Here is a 17315-nt window from a genome sequence, read left to right as displayed (position 1 = left end):
TATTATAATTGGATGCTTTCTCAATTAAATAAGTGCTTAACATCAGAATTACATTGGCGAGCGCTATCAATGGCAAACTTGTGCTGAAAAAGGACACACCTTTGTGTGTTATATTGCATTTAAAGCAGAAATGAGGAAATACTCAAAGAAATATTGTAATACAAACTAAATTTTAACGAAAAAACCTTATTTCTAAACATAGAGCGCGTTATAAGTTACACGACTCCCCTATTTGAATTATCAATGAGGGATCATTATAGTATACTGTCAAACCCCTCTAACATTCGACGTTATTACTTAATTCTCAAAATTGGGTGTGAACTCGAAGGAAGGATGGAGATAGTGAGAGTCGGTCGTCGTTATTTAGAGCTACTATAGGCGTTTTCTTCGAGGGCCAATGAGATATTACTTCTCCGCCTCTGTCAAAATAAAGAGAGTCAGAGATGTTTCTCCAGCGTGGAGCTTGCTACACGGCTAATACCTCAACGTCAGACTCTTTAATGGGCTTAACACGCCACTCGTCGCGAAACTCTCGTCGTACTGCACTATTGGAAACGCTGGATCTATTAGCTAGTTCCCAAATCAACGCGACTTTAACGATTTGAACGTTCGATAGTTTTGAATTACGTTAAATACTAGTGTACTCATAAATATTTAGTACCAACTTTATATTTAAAACAACGTGATTCTAGGAAAGTATATTTAGACGGAATCCAGCTTGAAAATCCAGAGCAGGTAGGAAAAACGTTTTTGATTTGTTTGCGGAAATGTCCTTTCAATCAAAGTTGACTCAAGAAGTTTGTCCTTGTTAAATAATAAGGTTTGGTCACAAAATCGGATTCATTTTATATTAACATGACCTAACAGAGCCTGAGCGTTGGTAAAACAATAAATCTGGGCTCCAAGACAGCCATTATTACCATAAAGATAAGTATACGATTTCTAGGAGAAACTTGTGGAAGGTGCCAAGGAAATTCGGTCCGGCTTCCCTATCGCTTGTCGGGCGTAAACAGAACTGAGACACAGGACTGTCTTTACAGTATTACAGGTCCCTAGGCAACACATAGTAGGTTCCAAGTTTTATACCGTTTTTACAAACGTGTAGGATTATATATCAATTATTTGGGTTCTGTATTCAATGCATTCCACCCTTTTGATTGATGGGGCCCTTGGGCATTGTTTCCCGACGGAAAGACGGTCCTCATGAGACACCGATACCCTCAATGTGAACAGGCCCGACAAGAGAGGGGGAAAGCCGGTACATACTACCGGGGCCGCATGCCGCCCTGGGGCCCGAGAGGTATACCTCTCCCGAATTTCTCTCCAGTAGTAACGGCTCTCTTGAGACCCGCAACTTATATTTTACCGGGGCCCGGACCCGCTCTCGGCGGCCCTGAATATGAAGACTCGAAAAGTCGGATCATGCAATTCTTACTACTATACTACTATTTAATATGCGAACAAAAACATTTTAAACAATCCTATGTTTTCGCCACATTTATGACATTAGAACCAATTAAATAACTTTTATTTGAACTTGTTGAACGCCGCTCATTTCTGAAATACTTAACGATCGTACGATCAAAAAGCGTGTGGAGTTGCTAAGATACGATTCTTTGCAGGTATTGTCGTCGAATAAGATGAAGCCCGATTGTCATCTGGCTAAGAGCTCTCTTCCGAGCAGTTCCGCGTTGACACTTTCGAGTCGGATGCCGTCACTTCGACATCCCCGAAGCGCCTTCGAAACGCCGAAACCGTACGGTTCCCTCCGTCGAGGAGTCGCGCAGCAGACCAGGCCTCTATTGGGTGTCGTCGGGTCCTTGAAGCACGCTTCGGCCAACCACTCTTCCCAACAGCACCATCATCATCGAAGACTCCTTCGGACTCCTAAATGCGCTCGTTGTCGGAACCATGGCGTAGTCTCCTGTTTGAAAGGTCACAAGAGGTTCTGTCGATGGCGGGATTGCCAATGTCCGAATTGTCTCCTGGTCGTTGAGCGACAAAGAGTCATGGCTGCCCAAGTTGCTCTCAGAAGGTATGTTCGAAATTTCTATAGTAGAAACGAATCGTACCTCGACTGATTTTGCGGATCATAAAAACCCTGCTAATCTTTGGTAATTGTACGATTTTAATTGTAGAAGAATTCAAATTTAATGTTAGTTCAATAAGAGATATGTTGCAACTTCATTTTATACGGTGACCGGCTGTAGTTTCGAATATTTATCAGAGTATAATGTCCGAGGTAAGATCCACTCAAGACGCAATATAAGAACGATACTCATCGGTGAATTTGGGGTGGATAGATTTATGAACACGTTGTATCATAAATTCATCGCGTTGAGCATGGGGACAAATTCATGAATACACCTATAAAGCTATGAGGATTGCCTCCCCTTAGACTTTGTACGAAAAGAACCACACTAAGAAAAAGGTCCCACGCATAGCATTGAGTACTATCGCGTCTCATATGAATAACTAAAAACATCAACGATTGGTCTGATCAAAATTCCGAAACCCACGAAAAATAACTGAGGGTCCTTTCCAGGAAGAAATTGGGTTTATATTCCACCGAATCTAACAATATCAAGTCCAATAAATCGAGATACATTGTTATCTAGAGCCAAATTAATTTTCAATATAGGAATAGAGATTGCACAAAGAATGCAAAATCCGCTTTGAGAGAGTCGTGGGGAAAGGTCTATGGAAACGCGTATATGCTCGATGGGAATCTTGGCGAGTCGCAACCGGATACGCGATGCTCTTCTTTGAAGATCTCCGCGAAGAAAGAGAGAATACAACGAAATCATTCATAGCGAGACATTCGCGGCGATTCCCGGAACATCTAAAACTAACATTTTTAAATAACACGCGGCGTTCGTGTTTTAGATCTCTTTCCCCTTTTTCATTTCATTTCTCTTTTTTTTTTTACATTTCATTCGTTTAAAACTTTTTTTTTTTTAATCTCCTTCGGGTCCGCACCCTAAAACCGCGGGGAGATTTCGTTCGGGGAAGATATAATAGGGGTTTCCTTTCATCGCAAAGGCGACTCGAGGTGGCTTGTCGAGCGCGGTGAGCCCGCCGCTGCGCGGTTCGTTTCTCCACGGTTGTCATTGCCAGAGGGACATCGTCGCCGGGAGGAAGGAGAGTAACTCAACACCCTGACGAACTCGCGGATGTTAGCGAATGTAGAATCGCGTCAGTTTAGACTAATGAAGAGCGTCTCGAGTTTCGATCCTTGTAAATCTGCCGCGGTAGCTAGTCAGCCCAGCTCGGATACGAGATAAGGACGATTCGAAGGAACAAATTCCTCGCCCTCCGCCATCGCCCTCGCCAGAAAGAAGACCGCCGACGACTAATCAGTCTGAAGAGACGCGCCACGCCGATACGACGCGGAATTACGTCAACAAGGACACGCGTCGCGTCTCACCGGACATTTCGCTTTCAATCTAACGAAAGGGTGTAGTTTGCGCGTTGCCTATTAATCGAATAAATAGTTAATTTTATGAAAATAATCGCGTTTTCACAATGACGTCGTAATCGAAACTTATACTTTTTTAATACGTACCCTAGTTTCTAGAATCGACATACGTATAAGTGGCTATTTTGTTCTGAATTTAGGTATAAAGTTTGACAATACGATTCATCGAGAATGTAGAACAGCACTCTAACAAAATAAGTTATAAGGTTTTTCTTTAAATTTGAAGAAAATCAATTCAGCGTTAGGGAGTGCTATGATATTTGAATAATTTTTTCTTCTAAAACTGCTCACTGAAAAATGACCAATAATTATACTTCTAAATTATTCACATATTTTAAAAATAAATCCTAATGGATTGTTATTGTCATCATAAGTAACAAAAACTATAAGTATAACATAAATACGATGTCGATTAACGACGCCATAGCAAAGCAGATCCCGGAGAGAATCGCAGTTTACAATGCGACGTTGCTCCGTGAGAGAGTAGATAATTTGTTGCTCCCTGTTGCTCCAAGATCAGTAACGGAGCAATGGAATTGGGAGCAAGTTTGGATTCAAAAGAATATAATTTTGAGATAAAATGGAGGCGGTCAGGGAATAAAGGTTGAAAACTATTAAAGGCCTAGGTTTTCTTCCGCCTGTCACCCTTGAAATTTACTATCCTTCCAAAAAAATACCCTGGTGGTAGGGCAACAGCAGAACACGTTGGCCTACCACCAGGGTATTTGTTTGGAAGGAAAGTAAATTTAAAACGTTACTGGCCTTTAATGTTTTATTATATGCAGGGCTTGCCACCACCCTCCTACGCAGTGTAAGGCGGCCACCTGAATTAAAGGCTTCAAAAGTCGCTTAATGACTTAGGCCTAAGGTGGTGCCTTGGGTATTAGCCTAGCTGATCATAATTTTAACAATTGAGAAGCTGGAAAGGTTTTTGCTGGCCTACTATTAAAATAATTCATGGTTTACATTTAGAACGTATCTGGTATGTGTACTGACAACTACTGGTCTCTAATTATTATCATTTTGGTTAAAACAAATCTGACCTTTATGGTTTTAATTCGGAAGCTTTTCAGTTAGGTTTAATAATAACTTCAAATTGTTTTTAGAGTTAAGTCATTTAGGTTTCCCAAATCAAAATGTTACCCAGAGATTTGAAAAGCAGATCAGTTTAGCCATTTTTGGTCTATGCAGTATTCACTACGTAGGAATTTTAGTTTTACTTCAAAATCGGCCGATATATGAGTCGCCCTATATGTGAGCTGTTCATTACAATTTATAGTGAAACGCTTTATCACAAAACTGTAGCGCGGCAGTTCGGCTTTAAATAATCCAATTATATTTCCTGGCGTTCGCCCTTTTGGAGTTCAACAGTTGCTATATTTGAGCTGTCCAATCTATATTTTTAATGAAATTCTTTACAACGACTCCTTTATTATTGTGTATGTTTTTTCTTTATTAATTTTTATGTTTTAAGCTAAAATATTTATTACTAATTCGTGTTCTAAAAAAATCAAAAAGGTTTCGTCTTCGTCGAGCTTTCGTATACACGCTGTAATTGATAAGAATAAATCAAAAAAGTAATTTTGAAAATAATAAAAATTTTATTTTTCATTTTTAATCAACTTGAATGGTTGCGGAAATCGTGTATGTAGCAAACCATAGTTAAAGACACTCAAACACTCATTGAACAACTAAAACTGTTGCGTTTTTTGAAATTTAAAATCTCCGGAACAAATAATTGTCTACAGAAATTGATTTAAAAAAAAGTTAATACGAAAACTTATTATGCCGGCGGAAGAAAAATATTTGGTGGGGTACAAAAGTAACAATTCTGGGCCGTCCACAGCGCTCCTACAAAATTATGTATTTGTATGACATATTTGCTAGTGATTTTCACGACAAAAGAGCCGAGTTTAGGAAATTGAAATTCTAATTCAGTATTTAATTAAATCACTTTCTTAATTCGTATAATTTTACAGGGTTGGAAAAAAACGATTTTTTTAAATAAAAACCTAACAAAAAAGTTTTTTTTTGTGTTTAATCCAGGTTTTTTGGGTTTAAATCAGGTTTTTTTAAACATAGCTTTATTTTACTTTTAATCTATTTTTCGCTTTTGTTTAACCATGTATACATATTACCAATCAACTAAAAATTAATATGTGTATTATTACAAGTCTCACGTGACCAGAACAAAGTTTTAGATTTTTACAAGTCTCACGTGACCAGAACAAAGGTTTAGTTTTTTACAAGTCTCACGTGACCAGAACAAAGGTTTAGTTTTTTACAAGTCTCACCTGAACGAAGTTTTAGTGTTAGTTTTATTTTTGATTTTGTATAAATGCAGGATGACCAGGAAAATGCCTCGAATATTTTATAGAAAAAGTATGAAATTTTCAAGCGAATTAAAGGAAAATAAAGGAAAAACCATTAGCAAAAATAAGGATTATTATCGAAAAACCGTAGATAAAATAAAGTGAAATACAGGATGAAGAAGGGTACACGACGACGGAATGTTTTCAGGTTATATACTATATGAGATAACCTAATTAATTTATAGGAAGGTATTGAAAATATAGGAAATGTGATCACCTTGTAAATGTTTTAGAAATGTAATCATTTCGGTAAGAAAATGTATACACCTTTTGGAATAATTTTTAGTCAATTAAAAAACCTAATTATTTATAAAATCACTTGGTTTAAACCATGATTTAAAACATGGTTTAAACTAATGTGTAATTTTATGAATATATTATTATATTTTGTATATCATTATATTATTATTATATATTATTATTATTATTATAATATTTCTGAGGGTTTTGGGGTTTACAAATACAATTATTGTACCCCCCCGGCTGAAATCTAGGAGGGTACCGATGGTACAATGTACACCTGAGCCCCCCTATTAATTATTTAATAATATATTAAATAATATATTGGCAATTGATAAATTTTCAAACCATAATTAATAATCAGCTAGGCTAATACCCAAGGCACCACCTTAGGCCTAAGTCATCAAGCGACTTTTAAAGCCATTAATTCAGGTGGCCGGGTAACAAGTCCAATAAGGCAATTTATTAGAAACCATTCTGAGTCGCAGAAAATGTTAAATCCCATTTAAAACCTTTTACGTGCATGATTAATGTTTTTTAACCCTTAATTGACCATTTGAAAACCACAATTGTTCTCAAAGTAGGTTTCAAAAATGTACATTCATAGGCGCGTGGATACTTCTTCCATAGTAGATGTATTATAAACTTCTGGTCATACTTATTACTATATCGTGTTTATATTTTTCAAATTTTATGGGAGGTTGACGCGCGCTGTTAAATCCTGGCAAAAGCTGCCGTAACTAACGCCCCAAATTCACAGTGCCGGGTTCCGTTACATAAAGGATTTTCACGACGTAAGAAGACTGAAACTCGAAATTTCCTCAGCGAAAAATGTATACACTCTCTCTCACTCGGAGTTCATTTTGCTTTCGTTATTTTTTGAGCGTTTGCTCTGACAAGAAACGCTAGTCAGCGGCAAAGTCGTGGATCATTTCCGTCTGGATGAACAACGGAGTTTTCCTCTCTCTCCGAGTGCTGAAAAAGTAGCGAACAAGATCGCCGCCAAAGAATATACTTCTAGCCCCGCTTTGACGCAAAAATGTGTGAAGGACTTCCAAGAGGAAAATTTCAAAGATAGATTTAATTTGAACCCTAACGTGACTATTCCAAAGGAAGTGGTCCGCTAATGGATGTAAAAATGAACGTACGCGAACATTTTTCAATAAGAGCGATTTTCCTGCCAAACCGCGGATGCGTACACCGCATCACGGCTCAAGATTTACCGAGTGTATTACTCCGCCTGGCGATGTAAAATTTACAAATGACACTCTGTAGGAATATTTACTTATTTATAAAGCGTATGTTTGTTCTTAATAGTTTTACAAAATAACCGGAATAACAAATTTCAGCCAGCACTATTTTTACTCCAGCAGGAAGATTAATGCTTATCGTATGACGAAACGAAGTTTATTATTTCAGAGATTGATCTACCAAAGATACTTCAGAAATGTTTCATACTTACGATACAGTTCAGAGGTAACCAGAGCTCGGGGTTTGAATCAGAAATTTCCCTCTCAATCTTTCTTATCCATAACCGAAAAATATCGGAATACAATCTTATTTTTTGGATATTAAATCGTTTTATAGCCGCGAATAAGAGGTAAAGAGATAATCAGCTAGGCTAATTCCCAAAACACCACCTTAGGTCTAAGTCATCGAGCGACTTTTAAAGCCATTCATTTAGGTGGCCTGGTTACGACGCAAAGGAGGGTGGTGGCAAGACCTTCATGCCACGCGAGTCAACAGCTCCCTACACTAAATATTACCGTTAACCTCAGCAAGTTTTTATGGAAGGGGAAACCGTAGAGCTCGGGGGAAAGGTGGGGTGGCGGAGTGGTTAGCACTTTCGCCTCGCAGCAAGAGGAGCTGGGTTCGATCCCAGCTTGTGGCACTGGGTGGAAACTCCGAACAATTCCTTCCGCGTTGAGTTTGCAAGTTCTCTCCCCACTAGTTAAAGGGGTTTTCCTCCGAGCTCTTCGGTTTCCTCTTTCCATAAAAACTTGCTGAGGTTAACGGTAATAGTTAGTGTAGGGAGCTGTTGGTTCGCGTGGCATGCAGTGCTTGCCACCACCCTCCTACTCATTGTAACCCGGCCACCCGAATTAACTGCCTAAGGTGGTGCCTTGGGTATTAGCCTAGCTGATTATTATTATTAAAACCACTTGAAGAGAACTTGCAAACTCAACGCGGAAGGAGTTGTTCTGATAAATAAACAGATAACTGAAATTAAATTAAATGTTGGGGGTTAATTTATCTGTTTCCCGCGCTCTACTGGTAACGATGTTCTTTGAGACGATTCTCAAAGTTATCTGGGCAGTGTCTTCAAAGTATCTCGAAGCTACCTTTTACGGGGCTGGCAGCTATCCCATGACTGAATGACCTATTTATTATCGTACACGTACAAGGGTCGTTTAGCCTTCGCGTAATAGTAGCGATTAGGGTTTATTTCTAATGTAGCGTTAGGATCATTTCTCAAAGGGACGTCCCCTACCCTTAAAGGGAATATAAACTAAAACGCGTTCTTGACGTAATGTCCCAACCACCACCACAAACCACTAAAATTTTAAAAGCCATATTGGAGCAAATGGACAATATTGAAATCCTTTGTGGAGTGACAGAAATCGCGAATGCGACAATTGGGTGGACGACAATTGGGTGGACGACAATTGGGTGGACGACAATTGGGTGGACGACAATTGGGAGGATGCGACAATTGGGAGGATGCGACAATTGGGAGGATGCGACAATTGGGAGGATGCGACAATTGGGAGGATGCGACAATTGGTAGGATGCGACAATTGGGAGGATGCGACAATTGGGAGGATGCGACAATTGGGAGGATGCGACAATTGGGAGGATGCGACAATTGGGAGGATGCGACAATTGGGAGGATGCGACAATTGGGAGGATGCGACAATTGGGAGGATGCGACAATTGGGAGGATGCGACAATTGGGAGGATGCGACAATTGGGAGGATGCGACAATTGGGAGGATGCGACAATTGGGAGGATGCGACAATTGGGAGGATGCGACAATTGGGAGGATGCGACAATTGGGAGGATGCGACAATTGGGAGGATGCGACAATTGGGAGGATGCGACAATTGGGAGGATGCGACAATTGGGAGGATGCGACAATTGGGAGGATGCGACAATTGGGAGGATGCGACAATTGGGAGGATGCGACAATTGGGAGGATGCGACAATTGGGAGGATGCGACAATTGGGAGGATGCGATAATTGGGAGGATGCGACAATTGGGAGGATGCGACAATTGGGAGGATGCGACAATTGGGAGGATGCGACAATTGGGAGGATGCGACAATTGGGAGGATGCGACAATTGGGAGGATGCGACAATTGGGAGGATGCGACAATTGGGAGGATGCGACAATTGGGAGGATGCGACAATTGGGAGGATGCGACAATTGGGAGGATGCGACAATTGGGAGGATGCGACAATTGGGAGGATGCGACAATTGGGAGGATGCGACAATTGGGAGGATGCGACAATTGGGAGGATGCGACAATTGGGAGGATGCGACAATTGGGAGGATGCGACAATTGGGAGGATGCGACAATTGGGAGGATGCGACAATTGGGAGGATGCTACAATTGGGAGGATGCGACAATTGGGAGGATGCGACAATTGGGAGGATGCGACAATTGGGAGGATGCGACAATTGGGAGGATGCGACAATTGGGAGGATGCGACAATTGGGAGGATGCTACAATTGGGAGGATGCTACAATTGGGAGGACGACAATTGGGAGGACGACAATTGGGAGGACGACAATTGGGTGGACGACAATTGGGTGGACGACAATTGGGTGGACGACAATTGGGTGGACGACAATTGGGTGGACGACAATTGGGTGGACAACAATTGGGTGGACGACAGTTGGGTGGACGACAGTTGGGAGGGCGACAATTGAGTGGACGACAATTGGGAGGATGCGACAGTTGGGTGGACGACAGTTGGGAGGGCGACAGTTGGGAGAGCGACAAATGAGAGGATGCGACAATTGGGTGGACGACAGTTGGGAGGATGCGGCAATTGGGTGGATGACAGTTGGGAGGGCGACAATTGGGAGGATGCGACAATTGGGAGGATGCTACAATTGGGTGGACGACAATTGGGTGGACGACAATTGGGAGGATGCGACAATTGGGTGGACGACTATTTGGTGGATTTAGATTAAAATAAAATAAAACACTTGGTAAAAAACTAATTTATTTTTGGTAGTAAAATAAAATAAAACACTTGGTTAATACTTTTATCTTTACACACAATTATGATTTTTTTTATTTTATTTTATTATATTTTCAATACACCAAATTGTCGTCCACCCAACTATCGTATCCACCAAATTGTCGTCCACCCAACTATCGTATCCACCAAATTGTCGTCCACCCAACTATCGTATCCACCAAATTGTCGTCCACCCAACTATCGTATCCACCAAATTGTCGTCCACCCAACTATCGTATCCACCAAATTGTCGTCCACCCAACTATCGTATCCACCAAATTGTCGTCCACCCAACTATCGTATCCACCAAATTGTCGTCCACCCAATTGTCGCATCCTCCCAATTGTCGTCCACCCACAGAAATCATATGTAAAATAATTACGCATAAATATGCCATATTGGTATTTTCTTTAATGAAACCATGTTCGCGGGATATGACGAATATTACGTGACTTCCAACTGGTGACGAAACTCGCGTCATAAACATTATAGATGGGTAGCTAAAGTTAGTGAAGCTGATCATGGACCAAGAATATAAAGGGACTCATTGTTAAGGCCTTAAAAAGCACGCGTTAATATTGGGAATAGGTAAATCACGGGTAATTTTAGTTCCATATGGACAAACTTGGCGTCGCTGAAGTCGATATCTGACGTAGTTTCGTTCACGTTCAATTTTTACAAAATGGCGCCGTTGTTGTCGGGTAAATGATTAGGCTTAGTAAGTTTTTGACCTTTTATTTTTAAATTGGACCTTTAAAAGTTTAAGTAATGGTAATTAACCATTGTGTTAAGTAAAAATAACCAGTAAGCCGCGTACGGCTGAGGTTTTTTAATCAAATTTATTGGAATCCATTTCATTTCTAAACCTAAAAAATTTAATGAACTAAGCCTAACCTAACTTTATCGCACGTACTGTCTACTAAGCCCCAACTCGCAGTGATAGTTGAACATATTTCTTGAGGCGCTTCAAAGCGGCTGATGTACCTCTGCAGTATGCCTTCCGATTTAAACCACGCCTACCGTGTCCAAATATCGGGAAAAGTGAGTCCCCTTAAATTCTTGGTCCACGATTAAAGGTAGATTCCGTGTGAAACATGGTCTCATTGAAATGTTATACGGAGGTGTACTTGCGAGCGATTATGTTCCATATGTGATATTCCCTTTAACGCGTCTATTATAGGGTTTTGGAGGGAGTATTGAACTTGGGAGTACTATTTAGAAGCGCCGTAACCCGCGAATGCATTAGTTTCGGGCGAATTACTTCGCGAAGGCGCAAAAACGGAAAGCATTTTTCATTGGGGTAGTTGAAAAATGCGGGCGACACGGGCACATTCGCCGTTGTTTTGAAAAACGTCGAGAAAAAGTCGGTTCCACTTTAATGCTAGAAACAACCGTGGCTCACGGAACCGAAAGTTTCGCCTTACAGACAACTATTTCTCATTCCCGGAGACGAATCCGACAAACAGCGGCCCTAATCCCTACTATTACTCCCTACAGTCGCGCGATCCCAAATTTAAAATCTAAATCTAACCTATTTTACAGCGTTTACCGTCGGCGGCGACTTGTAAAAAGAAGAAATTCGAGTCGGTTTGAAAAGAAACTTTGAAATTTGAAAGCCATTAGGCTTCCCTCGCCTCTTCAATTAGCGGTTTAGGCGCAATCCTATATTTTAATTATAGAAACGGTCGCGGAGGAGACGAAGACTACCTCGTATAATTCCTGGCATACTCTCGCTACTGCCTCCTTGATATTTCTAACTTTATCGCGTTCCCTTTTATTCCGCGGAGTTTATTTTCCTAACGACGTTATCGTCGACCGCCAAGTTCTATCTCGTTCGCACTATTGTGGTCGAATCTGTCGAGCCATCTTCTCTGGCTCTGACACCCGCGAACACAGTAATCACTCTAATGGGAACGAATTCAACGACAAAACCTTTTTTTTCACTCTTCTCCATTCTCGAGTTCTAAATGAAAAATCTTGTAAAGTCTCTCCCTCTCCCGTGTTTGGCGAATCTTTCTTTTTGAAAATCGAAACGACCCGACGAGCCAGCGGAATACAATCCCGTTTTTTTTCTCCCCGCGTCTCAAAACGTTATTTCAATGACTCTCTTTGTTTGAAAAGATTTACCGCATTTTTCTACATACCCGATTCTTCCCTTCGCGCTGTCTTCACGCGCGCATTATCACGTAAAGTTTGTTGATTTCGCTGTCTAGTAGAGAAAAAGCGAATCTTTCGGTTTAAAGTTAAGCGAGCGCCTTTAGCCTTTCGCTAAAACATTCGAGCGAAACGCGATTCTAGTATATATTATACCGAGTTTTACACCGGCGAAAGAAAGAGAAGACAAAGCCGTGGTCTTTACAACAAAAATACTTTTCGTCGATCGTAGACTAGAATTTCGCTCGTATCTCCGTCGTTGAAAGCGGGATAAACCAAATGTCTCTTTCATAACGCAAGACCTATTTTGGATTTTGTAAGCGGGCCCCTTTTTTCTTCGAATCTCCGAGACCTCCCGCGAAAGCGTTCAAATCAAATCAAATAAGTTTAATCATAAGAAATTCTTTTTAGAAGTAGTTACGTGATTGTAAGCCCTTCGTTTTTTACAACTTGCATCAATAAAAATCAATTAGAATACAAATAAACTACGTGTTAAAAAATAAAAACATGTATAGAGTGTAATGTCGTCTGAAACCCTGCGACGTCACCATTGTAATTTGCCTATTGATAAAAAACGGTAACTGTCTTGGCGGCCACTATTAACACTACAGCTGTGACGTTACAAGTTTTCAAAATCGTATCAGACGACAACACTCTGTAATATAGACACGACCAACTTTGATCACGCGCTGTTCGCGCTACAGCGGCCAACACATTCGTCGACATTCATTTTTCCATAATAAATGAATTTAAAAGAAATCCAAAACAAGCCTTTAAGATATATTTTATCGTTTTATTTTCGAAATAGGTGGGATCAAAGTTCATGCGTATGCCTATTTATACATCTAGGGTGATTCCCGGTGAATTTTAAATACTTCTATCTTGTACAACCTTGAGTAATATTTTATAGAAATTATATGATAAATAAAATAAAATTACTTACATTAATTGTTATATCGTAGACTTTTTTAGTCACCGACGCCTCTCGTATGCATTGCCCTTGAACTACTGAGCTGTCTTCGTTCACTGTTTCCCTAAGGTTAAATATACGATTGCCTACCAAAATAGCTTGACCTTTTCTATACGTAGATTCCCTAAAATATTTTCTAAGTCCATTTAACGCCAAAAATTTCACGTATTTCGTTATTTGTTTCGTATTACAATTAGCGTTCGTTATCATTTAACGATAGTAATCGGGTTTTTCAGTTTCAAAATACGCGGTAGATTAAACCGAGGCTTAAGACCGGGCAAGATTCACCGCCTTAAAATTTTCGTCTACTTTAAAGATACATTGTGAACGAACCAATGGATGAAAAATTATGAAACTAGCTATTAAATAAACTTTGAAACTTATTTCAAGTCATATTTATAATTCACTGATGACAAAATTCGCGAAAAGTATTAATATCGTTCCGAATTACAACCTACGTTATAAAATCTCATTTTGTTTTCTAATACGCGCCTTGACAACGCAAACTTTACCTAGACGAGCAGCTGTTCGATTATCTACATGACGCGTTAAAAATGTTATTTTTGAATGTTATAAAGCGATAAATGATTTTTCAAGACTATTTTATCATAATCATAATCAGCTAGGCTAATACCCAAGGCACCACCTTAGGCCTAAGTCGTCAAGCGACTTTTGAAGCCATTAATTCAGGTTTGCCGGGTTACAATGCGTAGGAGGGTGGTGGCAAGCCCTGCATGCCACGCGTTCGAGCCCTTAAACCAGTGGGGAGAGAACTTGCAAGGAGTTGTTCCGAGTTTTCACCCAGTGCCACAAGCTGGGATCGAACACGGCTCCTCTTGCTGCGAGGTGAAAGTGCTAACCACTCCGCCACCCCACGTTACATTTAAGTTCATATAAACGGGAAAAATTGTCAGTTGAATATTTCTTATATCATTTGGTAGGTTAATTAACGTTTAATTATCGCCAACTTTACATTAATTTCAATGGGGCGGGGAAAAACTTTTAACCAAGTTACGTTTGAAACCGACAAAGCCTGCTCTACCAAGTTTAGATGTAGAAATTTAGAAAAAGATGTCGCTACTGCCCTATCGTCGTACGTTAATTATCGTCTCTCCAGAACAACGCCGTAACCATGGACCCCTATGGTAGATCTTTACTTATGGGGCCCTTATGACATGCTTATGATAATATTTAAAATAACATTAAGATATTTTACAATCGATCCCCGATTCTACGAGAATCGCGTGCTTTTTATATCTATAGTAAAGTTAAAGTGTTGGTTGCACGAAAAACCGATAGTAATAAAAACGAATGAATGCGGGCTTGTTTTGAAGCCCAGGACGTTCTCTTTCCAAAAATGTCATTGTCGAAACAAATTTCCAAGCCTAAGTGTATTAACTTTGAGTCCGAAACTGACCTTTTTCGCTCCCCAAAATCCTGACATTTTCGGCGAATTTCTCTCCTCCGTAGCACGAGCAATTTGGGGCAAATCAAAGCTGTAGTTTTATTCCTAAAATAGAAGGAACTGAAGTGGACGGATTCTGTTTACTTGTAGAAGTTTCCAAACCAGAGGTTTTTAATCATAATATTAGGCTTATTATCGAAATAAAAAAAAAAAATTTACGCGCGCGCGACCCCACGTTTTAAGAAGAATTTACAAGGAGCCTTCGGTTTCATATCGTTTTTCTAGGCTTGTGTATGCCTATTTCAATTACTACTGCGTAGGACTTTTTCCTTGGTGTTAAATCAACCTGCTTTTAATCCCAGATGTAAAGAAATGTATTACAGACAATTAGCCAATGATACGCTTCGCATTTTCTGACGTCATGGGTGCCTAGAAGAATTTTAGAAGTCTGGAATTTCGCCGAAAAACTCGATTTCCATCATTTCGACTTCTTTTTATAATAATTCAAAGACCACTTAACCGATTTTGATGAAATTTTGTGTACTTGCTATAAAATGTTTGCTCTTTCTAATGAATCATTAATTAGCCATAGCTAAAATTTCGTGCAACCAACACTTTAATTTCGAGAGGCCTATATAGTGAAATTTGAAGCTTTCTATAGTCGCTAATTTAATCCGTAGGCAACAGGCGGCCGAGGGCAAGAAGGGTTCCGTGGACAGCAGCGACGAGAAGAGTAAAACGGCGGAAGCCCTTTTGGAACAGAAGAAAATTTATCAAAGGCATCTTCGGAGTTTGCAGAAATCGACGCTTTCCAGGGACGTTTTGCAAAGTACGTTTTCGTAGAGTCAGTTGGGAAAGATTCGAATTTGCTTCATCGTCCAAATCTCTTTTCTCAGATTACAGAATTCGTCTGAACGGATTCGGCGACGGAAGTCCGGACGGAGGGGCCACGAAAGGAATTTCGTCGTATCTGAACGAAAGAATGCGCAAACGTCGCTGCTTCGCGGACAAGGAACTGGACGCGGTGATGGAGGAACGCGAAAGACAATTGCTTTGGCATCGACATCATTTGGAAGCCTTGGCCGCCGTCTACGCGCCTTGGTGTCTGACGGGAACTTCGCAGAATGCCACGCAATTACCGACAATTACGTCCGTACCAGTCGAAGTTGAAAAAGACAGCCCCGTAATTTCCAATTCGCTGGCTCTCCTGACCATGGCTGCTCGTAAAGTAAGATAGTACAGATTGCGTTCGCAAACAGCGGTAACGGACAAAATTCCTCTCGCTAATTATAGATGGCCATAGAAAGCGGAGACGAAACTAGACACGCTTCTTCATTCACCTTGGAATCGCTCTTCGCGAACGCCAATGAAAATCAACGTACCACGGTGGTGGGGACGTCGGAATCGGAATCGTCGGGAAAAGGACAACTGTTGTACGCGATGAAGGATGCCAGAGGTGACAAAAAGTCGATCCCGGATAAAGGGAATTACTCGAGCGCGAAACAAGAATGGTCTCCCTCAGCGGCGAGCACCCGCCACCAAAGTGATCAAACCGCGACGCCACCGCCAAAAAGGTTGTCTTTCTCCGTCAGATCCTTGATTGGAGAAGACGTTTAGAAACGACACTATTTGCCAGGAAAAGAAGAACAAACTAAGACTTATATTTCGGTTATTTTATTGTAAATAAAACGGGACTGAAAGGACAATTTATCAAACGATCCCCGACATCGCTAAGCATGATCAAAAAACAAGCCGCGGAATATTTACTAATTCGAGTCACTTACTCAATTTGTACGAAAATATAAACTAATTTAGGGAGTAATGACTATCCATTGCAGGGTTTAATTAAGGACAATTCTGAAAATGTATAAAAAATAATCGCGATTAATAAATTCTAAATTATTTAAACCAATCTTTAAAATTTTAGTGTTAGTCTAAGTCTATTAAGATTTTATATAAGACCAGAAGTTAATGAACCGAAGTTATCGCATTAGCGCTCAGAATCGGAGGGCATTTTCCTTATGAAAATGATGAGAAAATCGAGTCAAATAAAAGCTAATTTCCATCCCCGTCTTTTGACGCGATAAATTGCGCTTGAGAATTGTGGGTTTAGCTATTTCTATGTATAAAAAATGGTTTCATAAAAACAAAAACTTTTGTTTTCGGCCTAGAAGCGCGCAAAATTTCTAATTCGAGGTCAAAATGTAACTTCATAAGGAAAATGCATCCAACATGGGGAGCATAGCAGTCTGATAACTTCGGTTAATTTACTTTTGATAAGACTTCAATATAATTTATTTTGATAAGACTTCAATATAATTTATTTTGATAAGATTTCAATATAATTTATTTTGATAAGACTTCAATATAATTTATTTTGATAAGATTTCAATATAATTTATTTTGATAAGACTTCAGTATAATTTACTTTTTATAAGACTTCAG

At 40.0% G+C, this 17315-nt stretch overlaps 1 protein-coding gene across 1 annotated transcript; it reads left to right on the top strand.

Moving 5' to 3' along the window:
- Nucleotides 1-707: 707 nt before the first annotated feature.
- On the top strand, nt 708-16660 carry LOC149941436 (uncharacterized). Its single transcript, XM_090178732.1, has 5 exons — nt 708-735; nt 1623-2035; nt 15551-15699; nt 15767-16098; nt 16164-16660. The coding sequence occupies exons 2-5, from the start codon at nt 1641-1643 to the stop codon at nt 16485-16487; spliced, it is 1200 nt and encodes a 399-aa protein (XP_090034858.1). The 5' UTR covers nt 708-735; nt 1623-1640; the 3' UTR covers nt 16488-16660.
- Nucleotides 16661-17315: the final 655 nt, after the last annotated feature.

The sequence above is a fragment of the Leiobunum rupestre genome, chromosome 6, assembly GCF_980474605.1.
Source record: "Leiobunum rupestre chromosome 6, qqLeiRupe1.1.hap1, whole genome shotgun sequence".
NCBI lineage: Eukaryota > Metazoa > Arthropoda > Arachnida > Opiliones > Sclerosomatidae > Leiobunum > Leiobunum rupestre.
The sequence above is the reverse complement of the archived record's forward strand: the minus strand, read 5'-3'. Positions and strand labels throughout refer to the sequence as shown.